Consider the following 27580-nt stretch of genomic DNA (forward strand, 5'->3'; position numbering starts at 1 on the left):
AGTTGGTTGACTCCTCACGTTGTAATCCGCTTCCCCATTCTCGCCGCCTCTCCCCCGGCCAATGTAGCAAAAATAAAATATTTAAGAAAATTTGAAATCATGATTTGGAATATTTAGAGAATTTGAGATTTTAAATCACGATGTGAAGTTGAAAATGTAGAGGCTTATTTTGATTTTTAAAAGCCTTTGGGCTGAATTAAAACAAGCAAAAGGAATAAGATGGCAACTTCACTTGATCTTTTTCAATTCAAGTCAGACTTTACTCATCGCTTCACTTCTTCATCTCCAAAATCCAAGCCCGCTCGTGATCTAATTGGGAAAAGCTAATTTTGAACAACAATTTGCAATTTTGAAACCCTAATTTATTTGAAATCATTGTGTTTAGTATTTTTTTTTTAAAATTTCTTAGTTTAAATATGTATGGTGAGTTTCCAATTTAGTCATCAGTGCTCACTTCGCTCCTTCTCCAATGGCGAACCCGAAATCCAAACCCCGACCCGACCCGAAACCTCATTCCCAGAACATTCTAGAACTTCTCTCCACTTTAAACCCTTCAATTCCTCAATTTCCCCCAATTCGTTCATTAGCAATCACTACAATCTCCGATTCACAAACCCTAATTTTCATCGGAACAGTCGCCGGTGACGTCATTTCACTCTCCTTAAACCCTAATTCCGGTGGTTTATCGCTCCGCTTACGTGTCAATATAATTGGTAAACCTGTAACTTCGATCCATGTTGTTGGAAATATTGGAAAATTAATTGTTTTATCTGATGGTTTTATTTATTTACTTGATTTGAATTCGCTCGAACCGGTGAAAAAATTGAGTCTTTTGAAGAATGTTAGTGTTGTGTGTAAGAGGTTTTTTAGTAGAAATGATGACAGTTTGAATGGTTGTTTTTTCGCGGTTGCGGTTGGGAAGAAGTTGGTGTTAGTTGAGTTGGTATTGAGTGGTTCACCTGTAATTTTGAAGGAAATTCAGGGCGATTTTACGGATGGGATAATGTGTGTGTCATGGGTAGATGAGTCTGTTATTGTTGGAACTAAGAGTGGTTATTATTTGTATTCGTATACGAGCGGGCAATGTGGTGTGATATTCTCATTGCCCGATTTGTCTGTGTTTCCGAGGATGAAGTTTTTGGCGAAGGAGTGTAAGGTTATGTTAATGGTGGATAATGTAGGTGTTATTGTGGATAGTGAAGGACAGCCTGTAGGTGGTAGTTTGGTTTTCGGGGAAGGTCCGGAGAGTATGGGGGAGATAGGGGGATATGTTGTGGTGGTAAGGAGTGGGAAGTTGGAGGTGTATCATAAGAAATCGGGGAATTGTGTTCAGCGAGTTCCGTTTGTTGGGGAAGTAGGTAGTAGTCCTTGTCTTGTGGCTGATGAGGAGGATGGAAGAGGAAAGCTTGTCGCTGTGGCAGCAGGCTCAAAGGTACTCCCTCTGTCCCATATTACTTGTCACATTTCCCTTTTGGACGCCCCTTAAAAAATCATAAACAAAAGGTGTATTTTTACTACTTAACCCTTATCTCTCCTCAATAAATTGCACTCTAATCAATATTGGTTATTTTCAAGAACACTTAATATTAAGGTTAAAATGGGATAAAAATAACTAATTTCATCGTGATTTTCTAAAATGACAATATTTCGGGACAAGTATATTTAGTAACCTTGACAACTAATACGGGACGGTGGGAGTAATATACATTTGTTTTTTATGATGCTGTGTCGGGGCTAGCTTGCTCAAAATAACATGATAAATAACATACTTGATAACTTTTAACTATAAAAAGTCAGCACTTTGATGCTTTCTGGATTAAGTTTTAATCTTTAAGAACTTATGTGCTCAGTTGGTTAAGGGGTAGATATGCCTTTGCTTTTGCTGAATCACCACATGCATAACTTGCTAGTAATGTGATATTGTTGAAAAGAATTGGACTTTCATCAAGGTAAGCAGTGGTGTAGTGCTCCATGAGGGGCCTGGAGAGTTGTGATTGTGCTAATAGACACTCGTTTAAGCTAGGGTATCAAGGTGATCTTTTTGATAGATTCAACTATTTTGACCTTACTGTTATCATTTTACAAAACTATTTTGAACTCACCTGGAAGAAAAGGAAAAAGAAAATAGCTTGATCTATTTTGCTGAGGCGTGTGATGAAGTTTTGAAAGTAAATTCTGCTCCGGGAAGGCCTCATTATTTGTTCTTGTAGAAGCATGTTCCCATTTCGTCGGATTCTCTGTCATTGGGTTGTCCATTATATGTCTTACAAGTAGTGCCGTCAATATGAGCCCAATTTTCACTAACCCCCCCCCCCCCCTTTTCTTTAATGGGTTGGTCGAGTAATATTGAAAACAGGTAAAATTTGGGTTCAACCCATATTTAAACCCTACAAAAATGGGTCTCCAGGGGTTATTTATGTGTCAGATTTTTGATTAGTGCTGTCATTCCTGCGATTTTAGAGGTCCTTGCTTTTTTTTTTTTTTTCCAAAGTTTGCTTCTGTACTTCTTTTTAAAGATCTTTGCTTCAACTTTAAAATAGTTTGTACTGGCATATTATAGGGGAGATCGGAGATATGCCATTATCTTTGAGGGTACATATACATCCAAGTGGTCTACTCCACCTTAAGAAGCAATTAGTCGTAGCTTTTTGCTTTCTACAGCTGAAACACAATTCAATTATTCTAATCCGATTATATTGATTTGGATTTGGTGTGTAAAAATTTAGATCATAATTTTAATTGTAAAAAGTTAAATAGTTCATCAAAAGACTGTAGCATCAAGTTTGAAAAATGTATGGTAATACTAACAGAGTAACAATGTATATTATTTGAATATATTAAGATATTTAATTGTGTGCAATGCGTCATTTAGAACAAGGTTGTTTTTGTATTCAAGCACACATAGATATTATATTATTGTTTATTCTACTCTTTGTCGTTCTACTTTCTGCTTGTATAGTGTTAGTGCCACCTTAGCTCGACCTTTATTATAGTGGCTGCGGTGAATAATGGTAGAGTAAGGTCATGTCCTCGGGTGGGGCAAGGGGTGGGGGTAGGAAGAGGCGTAAGGGCGGAAAGGGAGCCGCTAGGCTGAGAATTGGGTCCTGGAACATTGCGACTGTGACGGGGAAGTCTATAGAGTTAGCGAAGATTCTCCAGAAGAGGAAGATCAACATAGCATGTGTCCAGGAGTCTAGATAGGTGGGAGATAGGGCTCGGGATATCGATGGGTTTAAGTTGAGGTTCTCAGGAGGCGCGAAGGGTAAGAACGGAGTTGGCATTTTGGTTGTTGGAGAGCTTCGTGATCTGGTGGTAGGGGGCAGGAGGGTGAAAAATAGGCTGATGACTATTAAGATAGTAGTTGGAGGGCATACTTTAAACGTGGTTAGTGCTTACGCACCACAAGCGGGCCAGGATGAGGAGATCAAAAGGCGATTCTGGGAGGATTTGGACCAGGTTGTGCGTGGTATTCCGCACTCAGAGAAGCTTTTTCTTGGTGGCGATTTCAATGGTCACATCGGGATGACTGCTAGGGGTTATGATGATGTGCATGGAGGCTTCGGCTTTGGTGATAGGAATGAGGGAGGTACGTCGCTATTGGATTTCGTGGGAGCTTTCGACTTGGTGATAGCAAATTCTAGTTTCCAGAAGAGGGAAGAACACTTGATCACCTTTCGGAGTACGAGGGCCAGTACCCAAATTGATTACCTACTCTCCCGAAAGTGCGATAGAGGTTTATGCATGGATTGCAAGGTTATCCCGAGCGAGAACCTCACGACCCAACATAGGCTCTTGGTTATGGACCTAGAGATAAAAAGGAAGGGAGAAAGAGGGTTGTGTCTGGTCAGCCGAAGATTAGGTGGGATGCTTTGAACAAGGACAGTGCCCAGGAGTTGGGGGAGCGGTTGAGTACGTTGGGAGCCTGGAGGAGTAGCGGGGTTGCGAGCAGTAAGTATGTGGACTATGAAGGTTGCTAACATCAGGGAAGCGGCAAGAGAGGTGCTAGGGGTCTCGAAGGGCTACTCTGGCAGACACAAAGGGGACTGGTGGTGGAACGGAGAGGTTCAAGATAAAGTGAAAGCTAAGAAAGCAGCGTATTTAAAGCTAGTTGAGAGCAAAGACGAGGAGGAGAATAGGACTAACAGGGAGCAGTATAAGAAGGCGGAGTTAGTGGTTACGGCGGCTAAGACTGCTGCGTTTGGACGCTTGTATGAAGAACTGGAGGAAAAAGGCGGGGACAAGAAGTTGTATAGGCTAGCCGAAGCAAGGGAGAGGAAAGCTCGGGACCTGGATCAAGTGAAGTGTATCAAAGACGAGGGAGGCGAAGTTTTGGTGGAAGATGCCCATATTAGACGTAGATGGCAGACTTACTTTCATAAACTCTTGAACGAAGAGGGGGTCCGGAGCATCGTATTAGGCGAATTGGAGCTCTCAGAGAGCCGCCACGACTTTGGGTACTGCAGGCGGGTCAAGGTTGAAGAGGTCGGGGGGGTTATGTGTAAGATGAGCAAGGGGAGAGCAACCGGGCCAGATGAAATCCCGGTAGAATTTTGGAAGAATGTGGGTAGGGGAGGCTTGGAGTGGCTTACGCGGTTGTTGAATGTTATTTTTAGGACGTCGAAGATGCACAAGAGTGGAGATGGAGCCTTGTGGTCTCGTTGTACAAGAACAAGGGGGATATCCAGAACTGCAACAACTATAGGGGTATTAAGCTGTTGAGTTACACGATGAAAGTTTGGGAGAGAGTGGTGGAAGCGAGGATGAGGAAGATAGCATCTATTTTGGAGAACCAGTTCGGATTCATGCCGGGGCGTTCGACTACATAAGCCATTCACCTTGTGAGGAGGTTGGTGGAGCAGTATAGGGATAAGAAGAAAGACTTGCACATGGTGTTTGTTGACCTAGAAAAGGCTTACGACAAAGTCCCAAGGGAGGTGCTGTGGAGATGTCTGGAAGCTAGAGGTGTTCCTGTAGCTTACATTAGAGCGATTAAGGACATGTATGATGGAGCCAAGACCCGGGTGAGGACGGTTGGAGGTGAATCAGAACACTTTCCAGTCACGATGGGCCTGCATCAGGGGTCCGCTCTTAGCCCGTTTTTGTTTGCTTTGGCGATGGACGCATTGACGCGTCACATTCAAGGAGAGGTGCCGTGGTGCATGTTGTTTTGCAGATGACATTGTGCTTATTGACGAGTCGCGGAGCAGTGTTAACGCGAGACTGGAGGTTTGGAGACAGACCCCGGAGTCGAAAGGTTTCAAGTTGAGCAGGACTAAGACAGAGTACTTAGAGTGCAAGTTCAGTGATGTGATTCAGTTAGAGGACGAGGACGAGGACGTGCAGCTGGATACTCAGGTCATCCCGAAGAAAGAAAGTTTCAAGTACCTCGGATCGATCATCCAAGGGAATGGTGAGATTGATGACGATGTCACACATCGTATTGGAGCGGGATGGATGAAATGGAAGCTCTCATCGGGGGTGTTGTGCGATAAGAAGGTGCCGCCTATACTAAAGGGAAAGTTCTACAAAGTGGTGGTTAGACCGACTATGTTTTACGAGACGGAATGCTGGCCAGTTAAGAAAGCTCATGTCCAAAAAATAAAGGTAGCAGAGATGCGGAGGCTGAGATAGATGTGCAGGCATACCAGGAGAGATAGGATTCAGAATGAAGTGATTCGGGACAAGGTGGGGTCCCAATGGTGGATAAGATGCGGGAAGGGAGATTGAGATGGTTTGGCCATGTGTAGCGGAGATGCGTTGATGCGCCAGTGAGGAGGCGTGTGAGGCTGGTAATGGTGGGCCCAAAGAGAGGGAGGGGTAGGCCAAAGAAGGCCTGGGGAGAGGTGATTCGGCAGGATATGGCACTACTTCAGCTTACCGAGGACATGACCGGTGATAGGAGGGTGTGGAGGTCGAGTATCAGGGTAGAGGGCTAGTAGGGGCCGAGAGAATTTCTTTTCCGTATTAGGAGTATTATTATCTTTGTTCACTCGCTTATTTTTTAGATCTCTCATATAGCTTGCTTGTTTCTTTCTTTCTTTAACGTCATTTATCTTATTATATGTTGCTATTCCTGCCTATTATTATTGTTGTCTTGACACCTTTTCTTGAGCCGAGGGTCTATCAGAAACAACCTTCCTACCTCGCAAGGTAGGGGTAAGGTCTGCGTATACTTTACCCTCCGCAGACCCCATCATGTGGGAATATATTGGGTATGTTGTTGTTGTTTATATAGTATAATAGATGAAAATTATTACTTTAGAAAAGAAGTAATTCTATAGCTATTGTCATCTATGTGATTGCAAGAAACTAAGTGAACATTTAAGCTATTTTGCACGAATCATGCTATATGTTTATGGTGTCGAGATAGAAGAATGAAGTAATGCTCTTTGTGCACTCTGATAGTTGAAGTAACGCTCTTTGTGCACTCTGATAGTATGTTATACTGGTGATTTGGAATTGCCTACTATTTTTGGTGAGTTTTGAAGGTACTTTCATTGGATATTAATTGTTTCAATTGTGCAACTGTTTAACTAAGTTTATTATCAAATTTTCTCTATTAGCAAGAGTAATGCTAAAATTTTATAATTGGTAATGTATAAAATCTAACAAATAAAGTTTTTATAGCCCCTATATAGGTGAAGCCTGTTTTGACCCTACCCGTTTTTGACCCTCTTAAATATGGGTGGATTGGGTTATGACCATTTTACTCTATTCGCCCGAACCCAACCGCCCATTTGCCACCACTACGGTTACAAGCACAATGATTGTTTGGAAAAGAAAAAAAAAAAAAAAGGAACATAGTAAATTTGCCTGACTAGAGCTTTTAGATTTATTGCTTATTCTGTTCTGATGGCAGGTTATGTGTTATCGGAAGGTGCCTTCAGAAGAACAAATAAAAGGCCTATTGCGAAAGAAAAGCTTTAGGGAAGCAATATCACTGGTTGAAGAGCTTCGAAATGAAGGTGAAATGACAAGGGAGACACTCTCTTTCGTCCATGCTCAAGTGGGATTCCTTTTACTGTTTGACCTACGCTTTGAGGAAGCAGTTGATCATTTCTTGCTTTCAGAAACGATGGAGCCTTCAGAACTTTTCCCGTTTATCATGCGAGACCCAAATCGCTGGTCTTTGTTGGTATGTGCTGGTGTATCAGTGATTGTCCTGTGCATGCACTTATGTTTCAATGCATGGATCTCCAGCTTTTATGGTGGTACTGGTACATGTGCTGATAAATCTACAACATGATCTTTGAATCAGTTATATATGTGTCAAGTTAGTTTCAGTTAGTCTGTCAAGTCTGCTCTTTTTCTACAGTCTTTTTCGTATTTGGTCTCTGATTCACCGCTGTTGGGCCCCCAGTCAAGTTCTTGGTGTCAAAGAGTGTCATTCAGTCATACGATATGCCTTGTGTAAGGAAAAAAGAGAGCATATCGTACTATATCTACTTGTCCTATTATATGTATCAGTCTCTACCCTTTTCTTTTTTGCGCAGGAAAGGACCAAGTAGGTGCAGCCTATTCGTTTGTATTACTGCATTTTTAGTCTTGCGTATGCCACTTCTTTTGTGCGCTACTTTTATCACTTGTCATAAATTGTTGGATCTTTTTCCTTATTATCAAAAACAAAATCAGTGGAATCTTTTTCTAACTTACTGCATATGTTATTTAGGTCAATGCTGATATCCCGTAGCAGTTCTCAGTTATCCCAAGGGTGACAATGAGTACTGAGCTAGTCATGTTGGGGTTGTATGCTGGCATTCCTATCAACTTGGTCTAAATAGGAATTCCTTCTTTCACAATTTACTGCTATGCTAGTATTAACACTTTTTGGACATAAAGGATTTCCTATATTATGAAATTTATAAGCTAAATGCTTCGCACCTGCTTGGACCGTAGAAAATTTTGATCTGAAATACATACTGAACAAAATGATTATTTCAACTGTTATTTCTATTTTTGATGAAACAAGTAAAGTCTTTTGATAGAAGGGGAAATTGTGTCCGAGATGTGTACAAAAGTAGAAAATCTCACACCAAAACATGATTCTTTACTAAGAGCACCTAATTTTCTATACTAATTGGTATCTAATGAGTGCTCCATTTTATCAGTTCCTCCTATTGCTCTTTGATTTCATTCTTTCCATATGGTCCACATAAGTGCCGAGTGAGGCACCTTCCATATTCTGTTTCTCTTTTTCCAAGATTTCGATCCTAGTGACATGCTTTAACACGGTCGGGCATCACCTATCATTCCAAATATGCTCCAGATTGCTCACCATAATTGGTATGCCACCGAACAGTGTAGCAATAGCTGAATCACATCTTCTCCGGCGCATTTACACATGCAGCACCAACCTATATAGACCCTTTTTTCTTTCTTGTTATCCTTTGTAGTTATTGCCTTGCGGCCAACCATGCAAAAGACTCCGGATTCTAAAGTAAACCTGACCTTACTAAAATATGCTATCTACTTGTATTATTTCATCCATAACAGAGAGTAGTTGAAAAACCTGTGAAGCATTTCTTTCGATACTCAAGTCCCATAATGCTCTTCCTTCTTGTTCCTTGAGTGTGTGAGCAATATCTTCCCTCTGTTAGCAGAGCATGCATTGCGGAAGGGGAAATGTCCTCAGCAAATCTGATTCCAGAAGCGGACTGTGTCTATTTCGCTTTTCATGTCTAGCGTTGCAATAGAAGTTTTCCGCAGCTTTCAATAGCCACAATAAACTATTTCAACCATTAGTTTGGATGCATTATATACGGCAGTCGACATAAAACTTGAGACTCCTTCTTAGGTTAAAATTTCTCCATCCAAACGAACTCTAAAAGTAATTCAGCAAAAATATGATCCTCCAGCACATATGTTGGCCCTTGGTGTGTCTCACTTGATGTGTGATTCTCAAGTTGTGTTTCTTTCTCCTTTAAGAAAGCTGTTTGTATTTAAATTTTTCTATAATCTCACTAGAATTTGTCTTCTCAGGTTCCAAGGAATAGGTATTGGGGCTTGCATCCTCCTCCCTCACTTCTTGAAAAAGTTGTGGACGATGGCTTAACTGGTATTCAAAGAGCTATTTTCCTTAAGAAAGCAGGTGTTGAGACTGCAGCTGATGACGAGTTTCTTCTGAATCCACCAAGCAGAGCTGATTTATTGGAGTCTGCAATTAAAAACATGACCAGGTTATCTATTGATAAGGAGTATTATTTATTCTCTGGATTTTTCATGAGTGATTCTTTTTCTTTTTAAATGACGGGCGACCAATCCAACTTGCATGCCATAAATCCAAATCCCCAGACAAGAATGCTATGAATAAGATTGGCAGAGCAGTAAATTCACTGAGGAACGTCATAATTACATCTATTGGTGGATATAAAGCCACATAGCAGTTCTCGAGTATATGTATGATGTATCATAGGTTGAGAGAGACTTTTTTTGGTTAAGCCCGTTAAGCAAAGACCATAAATTTTGAGAGACTTGGTTTTAGGTTTATGGGGTTGAGATGAATACTGCCAAGGATTTATGATAGAGATAAAGCTATGAATGACCCCTTCAAATGTTTTTCCCTTCCTTTCTTAGAGAAATTGTAGACTACAAGGTTAATTTCTTTAGTCAATGTCTTAATTTTCAAGTGTAAGTTCCAGTTGAATTGGGCTAAATGTCTCTCTTGTACCGTTATGCTAATATGTTAGAACATAGTTTTGGCATCGTCTTTGGTGACTAGAGAGAAATTTAGGATGGCAAAAACTCAAGCTAATATAAATCTCTACCCTTTGGTTAACTGCATTTCTTTAACATATTTTGGTCGAGTATATTTTTGAAGTTGGTTTATTTTGTGGGACGCCTATACGTTAGATTGCTGAACTTATTTATCTGATGTTTTATGTGCAATTTGGTTTTACTTGCCTTTGCCTATTCTGGTCCTTAGTCCTCTTTTATAACAGGTATTTAGAAGCATCACGGCATAAAGATTTAACTCCTTCGGTATGCGAAGGAGTTGACACACTTTTGATGTACCTCTACAGAGCTCTAAATCGTGTTGATGACATGGAAAGACTTGCCTCATCCGAGAACAGTTGCATAGTGGTGTGTCTATATAACCTTGCCCTGTCTTGTCTAATATATGATTTATTGGTTACTTTTTTTTGGGTTGGTTGTGTGGGGAGCAAAACATCGTTCTTGTGTTGATGTGCTAATGTATGTGTTATCAAATACTTACTTTATCAATGGTGGTGCCCCGATCATCTTTCGCTCATTTCGATTATTCCGCCGGGCACACGCTATCTCCAACCAGCACGGTATTGGGTAACTTTACTCAGCAAGGCTTGGACACTTAGGCAGATAAGAAGAAATCACGTAGCGCTTTTTTGTCTCTGCTTTGGACCGTGATTTCTCATGGTTTTACCTAGGGCACCCATCAAAATTATTTGTCACGCAAACCATAGGAATAGCTATGGTGCCAGTGGTATTTATTGGCATAAGGTGAAGTTATTGGTCTTACTAAGTGTTGATATAGTTTTTTTGATAAAGTAATAAAATTTTATTAAAATTGGGCTCAAAATGCTCATAACAAGGAGTGTACAAAAAATACAAAACTTACTCCAAGATATTGTTTTCTACGAACTACACCCTATCAACTATACATAACGGAGCTTCTTGGGTGCACCAAAAAGCTACAAGGGATAAGAGGCTACTCCTCAATTTTACAAAAGTTCACCCTCAAAAGCTTTCCTAATTTATTCTCTCCACACGATTCATATAAGTGCAAGTCGAGCAACATTCCTCACCCCGCGTCTTCTCTTCATCTATCAGACTTCCCTTTTAAAAAACTTAATACTTTGTGACATTGGAAAAGGTATACTCTAGTGTGACAGGTTAAAAGAAAGTTCAGTTAAAAATTGAATAAAAAAACGTTCTTATAATAGCTCTAAAATTTAGCATTAACCATCTCAAGGTTCCTACCATAGCCTTGATGCTACTTGACAATGTAGAACATGATCGACATCCTTACGCGAATCCTTGCACATAAAGCACCAACCGACATAAGTAACCTTTTTCCTCTTCATATTCTCAGTAGTAAGGATCATCCTTGTTACCAACCAAGTTAAAAAACACACCTTGCATGGTATCTTAGGGATCCAAATCGATTGATATGGAAAGGCAACCTCTTTCCTTTTCAAAAGCTTCTCATAATGAGACTTTACGTTAAAGAACCCATTGTTCCCTGCCCCTATCTCCCCCCATCTGGGCTATCATGTGTTCTGCTTTGTTTGTGAAGCAAATCGACCAGTCCTTGGAACTCTGCCGCCTTTCAGTCTTGAAAATTTCTCTGAAACCTCAAATCCAAAAAACACCTTATCCACCTCGTAGCCTCCCGAATCGTTGGACTGTCATCTCCTTTTAATACGAAATTCAATAAATGTATGGGAATGTAGTTCTCAAAGTATTATCCGCACTACCTATATCCCCAAAAGCTCACCCTCTCCCATCCCTTATCTTAAAAGATACATTGCCAATGAACTCTTCCGAACTCTTCAACATGTTCCTACACAAACCACATCCATAAGGCATAGTGACATTTCTTATCCTCTACCCCCTTTCCAAGCCCCTGTATTTTTCCCTATTACCTTCCCCTATGTTGCTTGGACTCTTAAAAAATGCAGACAAGTGCGTGTCGGATCTTTCAAAAGTAGTCCATATACTTTTGAAGGATTCGACTCGGGTACGACAACATTTTTGGAGTGTCCGAGCAACATAGCCTCTCCAAAAGGTATGTTCTTCATTCCCAAATCTCTACAACCATATACCTAATAAAGTCTTACTGTTAACCCGTAGGTCTTCGACTGCAAGATCTCCCAGTATTTAGGAGTCATGACGATCTCCCATCGCACCAAGTTAAATCTCTTTGCCCCACCTGACTAGTCTCAAACATAACTTCTTTGGACTCTTCCAACTTCCTACGCTAGCTGGAGCTTGAAATAAAGACATGAAATATGCGGGGATGCTCGATAATGTGCTCTTAATAAGCACTTTCTTTCCCCTCTTCGATAAATGTCTTTCCTGTCATCCTGCAAGCCTCTTCTCTACCCTCTGAGCTTGTTTCTTGCACCAAGTGGCAAGCCTAGATAGGTAGTGGGAAAGCTCCAACCTTGCAGTTGAGAACCTGTGCTAGCAATGTAATATCCTCCCCTTACCAACCGGTATGATTTTTCACTTTTTGAGATTGATTTTGAGTCCTGACACCGCCTGGAAACATATTAAGACGTGGTCTCAAGTATTCTAATTGAGTTCTGTCCGCATCAGAAAATACCTGAGTGTTTTCCGTAACCAACAGATGTGAATCTCTCATGGTCTTAACCACTTTATTGACCGCTAGGTCTCACCCTTAGTTGCATATCAAACACTTATTTGTTACGCAAAATCTAGGAATGCTATGGTGCCAGCATACTTATTAAAAGGTTTTTCTTGGATAAGGTAAAGAAATGTTTGTATGTTGACCTTTATGTGTTGTAGTTGCTGTCGCTGCTAGTAAATAGTTTAATCTTCACGTTGGGATCTGGTATCTTCTTTGAAGGATAGCCATAAAACTTAAACGGACAGTGCAGGAGGAGTTGGAATCGCTGCTGAGTGAATCTGGGCATTTGCGGACACTTGCTTTTCTATATGCCAGTAAAGGGATGAGCGCAAAGTCTCTTTCAATCTGGCGTCTGCTGGCTCGAAATTATTCATCAAGCTACTTGAAGGATTCACATGGCGCAAACCACTTACAAGATACCATAAAGGACATTTCCTCTGATCAGGAGACTGCTGTAATGGAGGCTTCAATAATTCTTGAGGCATCATCTGATCAGGAGTTAGTACTGCAACATCTAGGATGGGTATGATAATTCTTTTTTGATTTGTAGGGCTTTCTGCTTTCGGCCTGCTGATTGAGTGAAATAGTTTCCATTTTAGATTGCAGATATCAACCAGCTGTTAGCTGTTCAAGTACTTGTATCGGAGAAAAGAACAAATCCACTCCCACCAGGTATGTCTTACATGGTATTTAGTGATGTTCTAATTGCATATCCATCTGCAAAAACAGCTCTTCGATGGTACTTGGTGTACTTTGAGCTCATGCAACTCTTGTAAGGATGCTTCCCTTTCAATGGTTCAAAAACTAAAGTCAGATAGCCGTCTAAATATCTCCCTCCCCTCGAACTGTAGTGCAATTTGAGGTTGAATCCTTGTCAGAATTGTGTTTTTTGTTAATCTCTGCATCATTAAAAAAATTGGGTGCTGTTTGTATCCTCAGAGTATTCAATTTGAGATGAATACATCACTTATATATGCATGTGAAATATTTTTGTCTTCTCTATCTTTACCAATATTTCTAGAAAACATATCTATCCGACTCAACAAGGCCATTAAAAAACTGTAACCATGTATAATTGACCGCAATCATTTCATATGCCTTTGATATATTTTAAATATCAATTTGTGATTTATAGTACAACATATTTAGTTACCAAATATGTAAATTTTATTTCAAGAAACTTAAAGATTCCATATCTGAATTCACGGTCAAATTCAAAAGTTTGACTCTCGAAATCCGAACAGTACCACATAAATTGGGACCAACGACGTATCTTTTAATTTCAAATATATCAAAGCAGGTTGGGGCATTCATCCAAGTAAAAGAGAAAATAAGAGAACCTGACAACTTGCACTTGTAAAAGACTTGTATTTAAGTGAAGGTAGGAGGGCGCACCCATTATCCACCGAGTTTCGAACGATGCGTCATTGGCCCTCGGAAATTTCTCGGTTAAATAAAAAAGTAGAAAAATAATAATTCTCTTTTTCTATAGTTGGTGTAAGTAACTCCCTTTGTCCCATTTTATGTGGCACACTATCCTTTTTAGTTTGTCCCTAAAAGAATGATCTTTCTATATTTAGAAGAAACAATTTAACTTTAAATTTTCCATGTTATACTCAATGAGATGATTTATATGTACACAAACGTCTATTGACTTGTTTTTTTGGGGATGAAGTAAAATATCTCATTGATAGGCATCAAGAAGATGCAGAAAATACAAATAAGAAAAAAAAAAAGATATATGTCAGCTTCAGTACATATACAACAATTATACTAGATTCAGTAAGCTAACAATATCCAAAAAGCTGGTTAGAGATATTTACAATGCTAAGACTGCTCAACTAAGCAAATCAAGTAGACGTCTAGCTTTAAGATCGGGGTTTTGGAGTTGTTGAGACTCCATCTAAACATCTGCGACTCTCACCAAAAAATAGTAGCAGATATCAACTCTCCATAAACACCAGGAGAGAGAGGGATCTTTGATTTTCAGTGGCATGACCAGTTGAGTCCAAGAATAGAAAGGAACATGCTCCAAATGTCAGTTGTCAAATTACACCAGGAGATAAGGCATCTTTGATTTTCAGGGGCATGACCCAATTGAGTCCAAAAATAGAAAGGAACACGCTCCAATTATCAGTTGCCAAACTGCAATGAAGAAAAAAGAGGGTTGACAGATTCTCTATGTTGTAGGCACATGTAGCATCTTTTGATAATCTATCTGTTCCTTCTGCTAAGATTGTCCTGAGTGAGGCAAGCTTTCTATGACTTGTTTCAGACCACAAGTTCTAAAAGTCTTTCTTTCTTTCTTAAACTTTCTGCATAGTTAAACGGCTACATAAATTTTGACAGAGGGGGTGTCAGTTTTTCTGGTCGGGTAAAATTAAAAGATAAAATTGAAGTATCAAATTACTTTCTTCGCATATACTACTATCAACTAAAATTGAAGTATCAAATTACTTTCTTCACATATACTACTATCAGCTTATTTACTTTTAATGACTATGTTTAGCATGCACATTTTTTCTTTTGCTTGTTTGTAGAATGTAGTGTCTTCATTAAGTGGCATTCTTCTAATGCAAGCCTTCAATCACAGATGAAGTGATTGCAGCTATTGATCCCAGAAAAGTCGAAATTCTACTAAGGTCAGTGATTTTATGATTTTACTCGCCTTTCACTTTTTTATCAACCTGCTTGCTATCTCTCGCCTGAACTGAAGATTGGTGGCTAGTGTAACATTTGCATGCAGCTTTTGACTGTACCCTGCTTCCAGTTTTATGCTTCCATTTTGGACATTGCTAACTTATCCGTCAAGAAGAATGTAGTTTTACCTTTTCTTCCTCCTGTTAAGTGTTAAAGAGTCGTTTGAGCTAATGAGTGCTGTATCATGTTGCGAATGATAAATAGCTTGTTTTTGTCCTGCCCTGCTGCCCCCTTGTTCTGATAGCAAATGCATATTGTAGACTTAACTGAAAACTGTCTGATTGAGAATTAGGTGATAATGTTCGTGTTTGCGGTTGACATGAAGGATATGATGGAGATGAATCTGGCAGGAGCTGCAGAAAATTTAAAGTTAGAATTGCCTAAGAATCTAGTCAGTGCTTCACATCGTCTATTTTCTAGACCTCAGTCTGTTTTCAAACTGTGACTAAGTGTACCCTTTTTTAGTCTTATAACTTACTAGCTTTATCTTACTCGCCAAACCCATTAGAAAGCCGAAATCTTTTAGTAGATCAATGATCTTATAGTGTAAGCATGTTTACTTAGAAGCACCAAGACCAAACTATTCTAGTACTAGGGAAAGGTTTTAAGATAATACTTCTTTAAAAAAGAAAATACTTAATTTTCTTTTAAAATTGAAATTATTAAAACTTGGAAATTTTCTTAGAAGGTTCTACATAGTGTGACTTAGGTGGTTGTTAACTAAAATACGGCCTTTAAGTAATTCATAAGGTGAGATGTATGCTGATAGTAGTATATGTGAAGAAAGTAATTTGATACTTCAATTTAGTAAACCATAACTAAATTTATGGTTTACTGTTTGATCTAGTATGCGCTTGAATGAATATGTCTTATTCATCTTTTGGCTTCTTCGTCAAGTTGCCTCATAAACTTCTAGATCTTTTTAGTACAAGCCTATATCTTCACAGTCGCTCCTTTCATCAATTAGCTATTATGTGTGTAAGATGACTTGAAAATTCACAATTGTATACAAATTGTTTCTCTAAGGGCAGAATAGTCTGGGAGACCCTTGTACTTAACACTTTTTGACATCCCGGTGTTTATACTTTCATGTTTGCCAACTGAACCCCTCTACCCATCAAAACTGAGCATTTTAAACCCCTCTCATCCTATGTGGCATTTTTTAAGGAAGTGCGTGTGATACACTCGCTTTAAGGAGCGTGAGGCCTATTAAAAGGGCACCAACACCCATTTTTTACCCTCTACCCATCAAAACTGAGCATTTTAAACCCCTCTCATTCTATGTGGCATTTTTTAAGGAAGTGCGTGTGATACACTCGTTTAAGGAGTGTGAGGCCTATTAAAAAGGCACCAACACCCATTTTTTTGGTGTCATCTTCTTCCCCAATGTTCATCCTCCATCGTTGAACAAAAATGAGCTTTTTTCTTGGCTTTTTTTTTCTCTCTCTCTCTCTCCAATTTTTTCTGTCCAATTCTTTCTCCCCTCTCCTCCCCTATCTTCTTTGTTTGTTTCTTCTCTCAAATCTGAATCTTTACCATGAACATAGAATCCTATGGCCAATATTCCAAATCTTCTTTAGAAATTCAATTATATGACCTCTTTGTAGAAGGGAAACCCATCAAAATATCAAAAATACCAACAAACCAAAAATGGGTCAATCAAAAGATCTTCAAAAATCACCACACCTCAAAATTAACCCATAAAGGATTTTGAAATAGAAATCATGCGTCTTTTACCCATTAATACTTCCAAAAGATTTGAGTTTTTTGAAAAAATTTAGCCTCAAATTTTAAAAATCAAACAAGACACTTTTTTCCAAATCAGTTAAAAGAAGAAGAAAAAAACAGTGATTATTCTCCCACTTTTCTATCTGGACAAAAATGGACCACCAAACTTCTTCTCCACCACCTAACGCCTTCAGCCATGGAAATGGACCATCAAACTTATTCTCCAACGTTTAGATCTGCACAAAAAATTTAATTTTTTGTCTCAATTTGGTTTCTTTATTCCTTTTAATTTTATTTCTATGATATATAAAGAGGAAGAATTGGAAGGGAAGAGGAGGAAGAACATGAAGAGAGAGAAACAAATGGGAAGGAGGAAGAACGTGAGGGGAGAGAGAGAAATCAATGGGGAGGGGATTAGGGGATTAATGGTTGAAGTTGTTTTTTTTTTTTTTGATTTTAATTATTTTTTAATTTTCCATGTGACATGGCATCTACACATTGTTACTTTTTGACGTGGCAGCTAGCGTGGAGGCGTTTAAACAACACGCACCATGAGCAGATCGAAAAAGGGTTTAAAATGCTCAGTTTTGATGGGTAGAGGGGTTCAGTTGGCAAACATGAAAGTACAAACATCGCGATGTCAAAAAGTGTTAAGTACAGGGGCCTACCAGACTTATTCTGCCTTCTTTAAGTAACAACACAAAAAGGATAAAATAACTGGTAGAATATCCTTAAATTGCATTCAGTCACTCCTTAGCCTGATTGGAGCTGGATAAAGCGAGTAGCATATAGCATGTCGAACTTCCTATCCTTTTTTTCTCAATTTGTTGGCTATTTTTAATTATTTTATCATAACATTGGTGTCCGCACGATTTGCGTACCTCGACTATTTCACCGATCTGCTATCTCCTACAGCACATGTACGGGGTAATTCTACCTGTCAAGGCTTAGGCTGATGGGAAGAACTCAACAACAACAACATACCAGTGTAATCCTACTAGTGGGGTTTGGGGAGGGTAGGATGTACGCAGACCTTACCTCTACCTTTAAGGGGTAGAGAGGTTGTTTCCGATAGACCCTCGGCTCAAAAGAAAAGTAACTGATGTGGGGAATGTAGAAAAGAAAAGGAGAAAACAAAATAGCAAATGCACAGAACAAATGTAATAACAAGTATCAATGCACATTAGCGAAAAAGAAACTACGCGACTATCTATATCATACGACTAAAAATACACTAACACTCGGTTACATACTAACCATCTACCTTAATCCTCGACCTCCATATCTTTCTATCCAAGGTCATGTCCTCAGTCATTGACTGGAGCTGTGCCATGTCCTGTCTAATCATCTCCCCCTAGTTCTTCTTTGGCCTACCTCTACCTCTCTTAACTCCTGCTATAGCCAACCTCTCACACCTTCTCACTAGCGTATCCTCGCACCTCCTCTTCACATGTCCGAACCATCTCAGTCTTGCTTCCCTCATCTTGTCCGCCATCGAGGCTACTCCCACCTTGTCCCGTATGACTTTGTTCTTAATCATATCCCTCCTAGTATGCTCACAGATCCATCTGAGCATCCTCATCTCCGCTATAGTCATCTTCTGAACATGGACATTCTTGACTGACCAACATTTTGCCCGTACAATAGAGCTGGTCTAACCATCACCCTATAGAACTTACCTTTAAGCCTTGGTGACACTTTCTTATTGCACAATACCCCAGAGGCGAGCCTCCATTTTGCCCACCCCGTCCCAATACGGTGTGCGACAGCAGCATCAATCTTCCCATCTCCTTGGATTATAGACCCAAGATGTTTGAAGCTTTCTCTCTTAGGTATGGCTTGTGTCTCAATCTTCACTTCCACCTCAGCCTCATACATCACAATGCTGGACTTGCACTTGAGGTACTCTGTAGTCTTGCTTAACTTGAAACCTTTTGACTCTACGGCCTTCTCCACACTTCCAGTCTATCATTAACTCCACTACGCGTCTCGTCAATCAATACTATGTCATCAGAGAATAACATACACCACGGCACCTCCCCTTGAATATTCCGTGTCAATTTGTCCATCACTAATGCAAAAAGGAACGGACTAAGGGCTGATCTTTGGTGCAACCCCATCTCGACCGAGAAATGCTCCGAGTCACCTCCCACTGTCCTTTAGTGGCGGAGCCAGAATTTTAAATAAGGGGTTCAAAAATATTAAAAAGTAGGCAAACGAAGAAGTCAAGGGGGTTCAACATCTACTATATATGCATAAAAAATAATTTTCACCTTGTATATACAGTGTAATTTTTTGCCGAAGGGGGTTCAGCCCTTACTAGATCCGCCACTGCTGTCCTTATCCGGATTTTGGCTGCATTGTACATGTCCTGAATAGCCCTAAAATAAGCCACAGGTACACCTCTAGACTCCAATCATCTCCAAAGGACCTCCCTACGAACTTTATCATATGCCTTTTCTAAATCAATGGCCGCTATCTGGCTGATGGGAAGAAGTCATTGGATATTAACCGTGGTTTCCCATTGTTCTCATCCACTTACTGACCTGTAAGTCCTGTCCTAGGGTGCCTAATTGGTTTGACAATATAAGATTATAAAGATGTATCTCTACATTTTAACGAAGGATTTAGCTGTCTATATGTTTCTTTGAATTAACCGGAAGCTTTACCATGCAGATATCTCCAGTGGTTAATTGAAGATCAAGACTCCGGGGACACACGGTTCCATACAGCTTATGCACTCTTGCTTTCTAAATCGGCACTTGATGCTAATGAAAAGGAACATGCTACACAAAATTCTGAATTTGTAAACCAAAAGGAGATGAATATCTCAGCCCGTGGAAACAACTCAATATTTGATACTCATGTCAGAGAGAGATTGCAAATATTTTTACAGTCGTCTGACTTGTATGATCCAGATGAGGTTCTTGACTTGGTTGAAGGATCAGAATTATGGCTTGAGAAGGTCAGTAAGAAATTTAGACGCTTCATAGAAATAATGGCCTATACATCTCTGCTGGTTTAACAGCTTGAGCCGTCTGATTCTCCTTGTGAATTGTGAATTGTAATTCTTGTGTTATTGATGGTTTCATTACAGGCTATTCTTTACAGGAAGCTCGGACAAGAAACATTAGTGCTTCAAATTCTTGCCTTGTAAGTACATAAATATTTGATTATTTCTTGGGTACATCACAACAAGCTTTATAATAAGCAATTAACAACTAAAAAGATGTTCTGTTTCCCAAATGTGGGCAATGGATGGTTGACATGTTCTTCTGCCGCTTTACATGTGAAGCCCCTCACTTAAACAGGAGAAAATATTTTAAAGCTTAGTACGCACATTGTTGCTAAATATGTATTTTATAGTTGAATCTGCAATTACTCTGAATAAGATGATTATCTGTGGGGTTGTAATTTAAAGTTGTGTTCGTCTGGCAGGAAGCTGGAAGACTGTGAAGCTGCAGAACAATATTGTGCTGAGATCGGTAGGCCAGATGCTTACATGCAGTTAGTACAATCGTCTCTCATTTGTTTCTTAAGATTATTGGTCTTGAAGAAGTTCTCTTAACCTTTTCCTTTCCTGGTCTCTTCTTAGGCTGCTTGAAATGTATTTGGAACCCATGAATGGTAAAGAGCCTATGTTCACAGCTGCTGTGCGCCTGCTGCACAATCACGGAGAAATGCTAGACCCTTTGCAAGTTTTGGAGGTACCAAAACTTATACTTCTTCCACTTTATTGCTTGTGTAATGGTCAATGAGGAGACAAAAGCCTTGTTCTGCCCCTAGGGCTTTGGTTTAGTGGTAACATTACGACGTGTGTGTGTCGGTTAGGCGCATATCACAAGTTCAAACCATGGAGCAGACAAAAGTCTTTATTTAAGTGGAGAAGGGAGAGGGGGTCCATGATCTACCGAGTTTAGAACTGTATGCCAGCTGGTCCTTGGGAATTCTTGGTAAAAAAAAAATTAACGGTCAGTGAGGAGAGGAAATGTGAAGCAAGCTTGGAGAACAAGTAACTACATTTTACTTTACTTGAATATTTTATCATCTATGGAGTGTAAACTAGCAATTCTGTTGGTGCTTTGGAGGGAGAGTAACAGAAGAGCATTCAAAGTGATGGGGTGTGATTGTGCACGGATTATGACATCTCTTTTGTGTCTAAATTTTTTGTGCACCTATGAGGTCCCTATCAGTATAGACGATCAGATTTCTTTAGTAGGAAACAATACTTTTGTGTAGCTTCTCTATTTTTGCTATACTACTTGGTTACAAGGTTTCATTATCCCAAAACCTCAATAAGATACACCTTATCAAAAAATTATTAGTTTATCCACCATCTCATTTCAAGTAACATCATTGATTGGGCTGGAAGATCAAAAATCTGATTAGTATTTATGGTAGGAGAACCTCTCCAAAATTATGAAATAAAAATATGGTAGAAGAGAAATAAAGTCATCCTTGAAATTTATTCGCAGGGAAAAGCATCTCATCGTGCATTAAAGTAGATATTTTGATGTTCAATCTTTTACTCTTGAAAACTTTAGATTTTTGTGGTCTTTGTTATTTTTGTGGGTCGTCTCTTGTCAAAACTGGGGACATGTTCTTTAAATTCGGAAGATTGGAGTATATTCTTTTCATTGGGGAAGTTTAAGTTTTCTCATCCTAATTTTATCTATTGGTGCATATTCAGTCACCTAGAGCATTACAGATTAAAAGTAGTGTCATACTTCCTTCCTAATATCTAATCATACATCTTGTAACATAATGATACCATTTTGTGGATATGCTCTTTTAGTATTGCCTTTTCTACTGTGAAAGATGAAGTTTGAGTTTTGTTTACAGTGATTTTAAATTATCAAAGGCCGAAAAAAGAATCGTATGTTTCACATGACTTGATAAGTCTACTTGTGTTCAGGTTACTTTTTTCTAGTTGCTGGGAAGAATTGATAGCTGGATCATCCTAGTTTTATTTGTCAAGTGTTCAGGCAGGACATGACACACCTCCAAATCAGTGTTATCAAAGGCGCGCTTAAAGCACGCTTAAGTCTTGAAGCGAGGCTCAAAACATGTTGAGCGCTTCGCCTCGCTTTATGTGCGCTTCTAATCAAGGCTCTTAAGGCATACTTTTCCTTGTCCTCTTGGAGAGGTGACACTAGATGATTGATATTTCACTTTATCGTAATATTTTTACAATTTCTTTGCCCATATATTTGTTATTCATGCTTATTATTATTAATCTTGGACTAAACATATATATATATATATATATATTTGTATTTTTGCACCATTGCGCTTTTTTTCATTAAAGCCCATACTTTATTTGCGCTTAAAGACCCAGCTAACCTTAGAGCTTTTTTGCGCTTTTCGCTTTTGATAACACTGCTCCAAATTACCGAGGACATGACCCTAAATAGGAAGGTTTGAGGTCGAGGATTAGGGTAGAAGGTTAGTAGGTAGCCGAGTTGATGTAGCAACTCTATATGTTGTAGGCTTGTAGCACCTTTATGTGGGAGAGATAGGGGGCTAGTCTCCTCTTCTCCTCTCTCCGTATTAGTAGTATTACTATTTAGTAATTGCATAGCATCTTTTACTTCATTTTTATTTGTTACCTGTTGCTTCATTGGTTGTGTTTATCTTGCCACTTTATTGCCGATATCTTGACCTGTTGTTGGTACTGCGTCGTTGAGCCGAGGGTCTATCGGAGACAGGCTCTCTACCCCACAAAGGTAGGGGTAAGGTCTGCATACATCCTACCCTCCCCAGACCCCACTTGTGGGATTACAACGTGTATGTTGTTGTAGACAATGCTATATTTGTATGAAATATTTGTGCTGTTTGAAGGGAACCAGGTGATGAGAAGGAAAATAACATCTATTTAGCTCAAGTTTCTTTATGCAAAGTCACTAGAGATGTCAATGTTACTCATTCTGAGTTGGGGTTTCACTTTGCAGAGATTGTCACCAGATATGCCCCTTCAGCTTGCTTCTGAGACAATATTAAGAATGTTGAGAGCTCGACTTCACCATCATCGTCAAGGCCAAGTATGTTCTAATCTTATTCGAAACTTCAGCATGAATATCGCTGCAAGAGTGAACTTACTGCTCTTGAGCAGCACTTCTCTTGTGCCAATTGGCATGACGGCTTCTCCTTTGTGTTGACTCATTATAGTATGTTCCCTCTTGAATTGGGTCCTCTTAGATGCTTGGATAAATCGGGCATTACATGATATGCTAAAGGGTGCAAGGCTGGTCAAGATTACTTCCTAAAGGCAAAGCGACTAACCTGGCCAGCTTAAACATGCTTTTGACAGCTCTGGATGACCATTTTTTTGGGGAAAAGGGCCAAAATTACCCCTTAACTTTGGAAAATAGTTTATCTATACCCTTCGTTATACTATAGGGCCAATTATACCCTTACCGTTATACTATGATCCAGATATACCCTTATGTTAAACGGCCTGCCACGTGGCATCATCCTACACACCCAGCCCATTTTCCCCCCAAATAATTTTTACCCACCAACTTAACCCGACCCAGATATAATTTTTTCACCCAACCCATTTTCTTTTCTCTTTCTTAGTCTCTTCTTCTTCCTCCATGCCCACCATCTCCGATCCCTCACCCCAGCTCCTCCATGTCATTTTCTTTTTTGTTTTTTTGTAAATGAAGGTGAATAAATATGTTTGAAGGGTGTTTTTATTTAACTTAAATTGGACAGTGAATTTTGTGACTAAAAAGGTGAAAGAATGGTCAAATTTGGCATTTTCAGTGTATAGGATGGATTGAAAACGAGAAAAAGAAACATGGGGTATATTTTTGATGACTTGACTAATGTTGTTATCGGTGGTGGTAGTGGTGGCGGCAAATATAGTGTTTCCCGACGAGCTTTGGGCGGAAAAAATCTTCCGGCGGCCTTTTTCGAATCTCCATCCCTCTTCTATCTTTTCTCTAAAAGATCCCTCTCCAAAATCAAAAAATAGAAATGAAATGTGGATAGATAATCACTTAATCCTTCTCCCCCCACCACCATTGTTTCCGACGTGCACCAATATTTTCCGGTGAGCTCCCATTTTTTCCGATCTTCTTCATTTTTCGGTCAACAAATCCGCATCTAATCTACCTATAAAATAGTTTATCATTTTTTATTATGTGTAATATTAAACTCATCAAGCTATTTTCAAAGAAACAAAAAAACAAAAAAGAGAATGACATGGAGGAGCTGGGGTGAGGGATCGGAGATGGTGGACATGGAGGAGTTGGGCATGGAGGAAGAAGAAGAGAGTAAGAAAGAGAAAAGAAAATGGGTTGGGTGAAAAAATTATATCCGGGTCGGGTTGGGTTAAGTTGGTGGGTAAAAAATTATTTGGGGGGGGAAAATGGGCTGGGCGTCTAGGATGATGCCACGTGACAGGCCGTTTAACATAAGGGTATAACTGGATCATAGTAATACGGTAAAGGTATAATTTACCCTATAGTGTAACGAAGGGTATAGATGAACTATTCCCAAAGTTCAGGGTATTTTGGCCCTTTTCTGTTTTTTGTTCAGACCAACTCTTGAAAGGCACTTAGCTTGCAGATCCTGATAATAGTCAATCTCTTTCCATGAACCACTTATTTCGGCATAGTAATCAATGATAGTCATCTCACCTTGCTTAAAAAAAGGGGCAGCCCGGTGCACTAAGCTCCCGCTATGCGCGGGGTCCGGGGAAGGGCCGGATCACAAGGGTCTATTGTACGCAGCCTTACCTTGCATTTATGCAAGAGGCTGTTTCCACGGCTCGAACCCGTGACCTCCTGGTCACATGGCAACAACTTTACCAGTTACGCTAAGGCCCCTTCAAGTCATCTCACCTTGCTTAATGGCATGATTTCGAATTGCAATGATCTGAGGCTCAGATTTGAGCGTCATTATCCTTGCGAGAGTAAGTGCACTTAGTTGAATTCCAGATCTTTCAGCAGTATCAAGAACTGAATACTGCTTAGAGATTTGGGGGTGCATAGTATTCAATAAGCCATGTCATAACAGGTGAATCTCGGAATCTCATAGACTATTAGACGCAATAGGTTTTTTCTTCTTTCCATTAATATGACCAAGCAATTTTCTATATTTAATATGCAGCAAACAAGACCTTGACCAAGCAAGAAACACACCAGCCCCATCTGATTTCACAACACTGAATTATTCTCCACTGCCTTTGCATCCCCGTAGTTTTAATAGCACTTCAAATCAGAAAATACAATTTCCTAGAACTCTAGTAGGAATCATTCAGTCCATTAGAGAAGAAAAAACTTAAAAGATTGCCGGACGGACCTGTCTCTCCGGAAGCCTAGCTCTATTTATCGGAAAATCTAAAAACTTGGTGGGTAGGCTTTGAATCGACTGGCAAGGTGAACCCAAGCAAGGAAGAATCTCGAAAAATTCTGCTGGAAGTAGCTTTTGCGGACAGCTTCAAGGAATGAAAAAACTCTTATCTCTTTTTGAAAAAAGGAATCCTAATGCTGCGAGGAAGAAATACTCACCTCTAAAGGCAGCAATGACACTGATACCATGTAAAATTTGAAAAGGAAAAAAAAAAAACTTTTTTGTTTTTGTTTGTATAAGTATGTCTCCACATCCCATGATAAGGGGTATTTATGCAAGTGAATCCTTACTAATTAAGGAGGAATCAATTATAATAAAAAGAATATTCTGTTCCTATAATTATGCTAGGAAAAGAAAAAACAAAGTGTCCTAAAATTATGATAATTAATTACCACAATCAACACAAAATATTTAATGTACTTTGCTCATGGCATCTGTTGATATTTGATTCTACAGATTATCCATAAGCTATCTCGTGCTTTGGATATTGATGCAAGTTTGGCAAGATTTGAGGAAAGATCACGGCATGTTTTGATAAATGCCGACAGTGTCTGTGACTCTTGCCACGCTCGACTTGGAACCAAACTGTTTGCGATGTATCCAGATGATACCATAGTCTGTTACAAGGTTCGTCATGTCTTCATTTAATTATTGAAAAACATCACTTTCTAGATTGACATGGACTTTTAGCTTGATTGGGAGGTTTTGTTGCAGAAACTCTTTCATCCGTAAAGACTGATTTTACCCATTTGACCTGCTGCCTGAAATGTTGCGTGAAAGGATAGGGAGACTTTAAAATTTACAAGGTTTATTGTGCTAAAATTTAGTTCTTGATCCTGTGTAATGCTTTTATCTGCAGTGCTTTCGTCGTCAAGGTGAGTCAACCTCCGTGTCAGGTCGTGATTTTAAGAAAGATATTTTATATAAACCAGGTTGGTTAGTGACAAGGTGATCCTACTAAGGACCTGTGAATTTGTTTGGGATGATCCAAGCATACTGACTTTGCTTTAGCACTCCCTATACATGTTAAATCTTAATACGTCTACAGCTCATTTCATAAGAACCCACTACACGGCCATAGTTGATTATGATGTGGTTCTGATGTATATTAGAAGACACAAAAGAGCAAGACGCCCTTGGCAGGTTCTTCGTCCGTGCATACTCATGAGCACACAGCACTGGATCTAAAAAGTGATTTGTAGTGCACTTGTGCTAAGGAGCGACGTGTTTTTGAATTTACATCTCATGTTGTTAGGTTGTGTAATTAAGCATCATCCCTCAGTTCTGGAAGTCGTCAGCAAAATTCTATAGCAATTATGTAACTTTGTATTCTGGTGAAGATGGAGAAATGTCTATTGCCGGAATCTTGTTGAAGAATCTGGAGCCTTTGGGTAATGTTGATTACCATTTTTCTCCAAGGCTGTTATATTTTTTTTAGGGTAGCTGATCGGCTGTAGGAACAGATTGTATATTATATCATCTTTCTTCTCGGATAAACGTTGTTCTTTTTGTATATTATCCTAAGGAAATTGAATATTGTATCTTTTTAAAGTTCGTGAATGTAAAACGGGAGAACGTGAATAAATCAATCCTTTGCTTGGGAACGGGAAATGAAAAAGAAAACTTATTTTAGCCCTTCCTTTGTTTTGATTCAACCCATAGGCATTGAAGCATCCCAATATTTATATCGACAACATAAAAATGTAGAGTCACAAGGGTGATGGTTCTGTTTCTGCAACTCATTAGGAGCGGTTACTTAGTAGGCATTTGGCCATGAGCTTTGAAACCATGGCTTTAAATCCTAAATCATCCAAAAAGGTATAATTTCGGGTTTGAAACCATGGTATCAACTTTTTAAAATATAAAATTTAACTTATAAGTTTATATTTGGTAAAAAAAGACTCATAAATTGGTAGATATTTTTAACAATTATCCCTAACAATCATTTACCAATCTCATTAACTTCTACCAAATTTTATTTATGTCTACCAACCTTTTAATTTTGTAAAAAATGGCTAGTAGTTTAATTTTATTTATCGAATTAAAATTTGATCAATTGATATTGTATTTTTAGAAAGGTCTTTTGGTATTAATTTTGAGCCGGTTGTTATGAATTAGCGTATTAATTTTGTTATGAACTATGACTTGTTCATTTGGTAAGATTATATAAGAATTGAGAATGTTTTGATAGTTTTCACAACTAGTGGGGTTTTTATGTCTACAAGAGAAAATACTCCTTAAAATATCAAATTTACATGTCCAAACATGGTTTCAAATCAGGTTTCAGACCATGTCCAAACGGGGCCTTAATAATATCAGTGAGAACGGTTAGCTAAATCAGACTCATATATATATATGATATTGCGCCCTAAGTTGCCAGGCAATGTTAGTAGTGCCTTTTAGCATAGCAGTAAAAGGCATAGCAGTAGTAACCAGTGAGTC

General features: G+C 39.1%; 1 protein-coding gene across 5 annotated transcripts; it reads left to right on the forward strand.

Moving 5' to 3' along the window:
- The first annotated feature begins 169 nt into the window (after window positions 1-169).
- LOC132067276 (vacuolar sorting protein 3) lies at window positions 170-26727 on the forward strand. 5 transcript variants are annotated; one of them, XM_059460469.1, is made up of 14 exons: window positions 174-1432; window positions 6860-7135; window positions 8980-9176; window positions 9939-10080; window positions 12600-12872; window positions 12949-13021; window positions 14943-14991; window positions 19454-19742; window positions 19875-19930; window positions 20216-20284; window positions 20373-20484; window positions 22729-22818; window positions 25595-25765; window positions 25998-26727. In XM_059460469.1, exons 1-14 carry the CDS (start codon window positions 470-472, stop codon window positions 26088-26090), a joined length of 2853 nt encoding a protein of 950 aa, XP_059316452.1. In that variant the 5' UTR covers window positions 174-469; the 3' UTR covers window positions 26091-26727. The 5 variants fall into 5 exon arrangements, 3 of the variants coding, with proteins under 3 accessions (XP_059316453.1, XP_059316452.1, XP_059316454.1); XM_059460470.1 differs by lacking the exon at window positions 22729-22818 and having other exon boundaries at window positions 172-1432; XM_059460471.1 differs by lacking the exons at window positions 174-1432; window positions 6860-7135 and adding an exon at window positions 7170-7217.
- Window positions 26728-27580: the final 853 nt, after the last annotated feature.

The sequence above is a fragment of the Lycium ferocissimum genome, chromosome 8 (genome assembly GCF_029784015.1).
Source record: "Lycium ferocissimum isolate CSIRO_LF1 chromosome 8, AGI_CSIRO_Lferr_CH_V1, whole genome shotgun sequence".
NCBI lineage: Eukaryota > Viridiplantae > Streptophyta > Magnoliopsida > Solanales > Solanaceae > Lycium > Lycium ferocissimum.

Coding starts and splice junctions, on each gene's coding strand:
- LOC132067276 (XM_059460469.1), top strand. CDS start 470: ATGGCGAACCCGAAATCCAAACCCCGACCCGACCCGAAACCTCATTCC. Junction 12,873..12,948: donor TACTGCAACATCTAGGATGG/GTATGATAATTC, acceptor TTTCCATTTTAG/ATTGCAGATATCAACCAGCT. Junction 20,485..22,728: donor ACCCTTTGCAAGTTTTGGAG/GTACCAAAACTT, acceptor TTCACTTTGCAG/AGATTGTCACCAGATATGCC.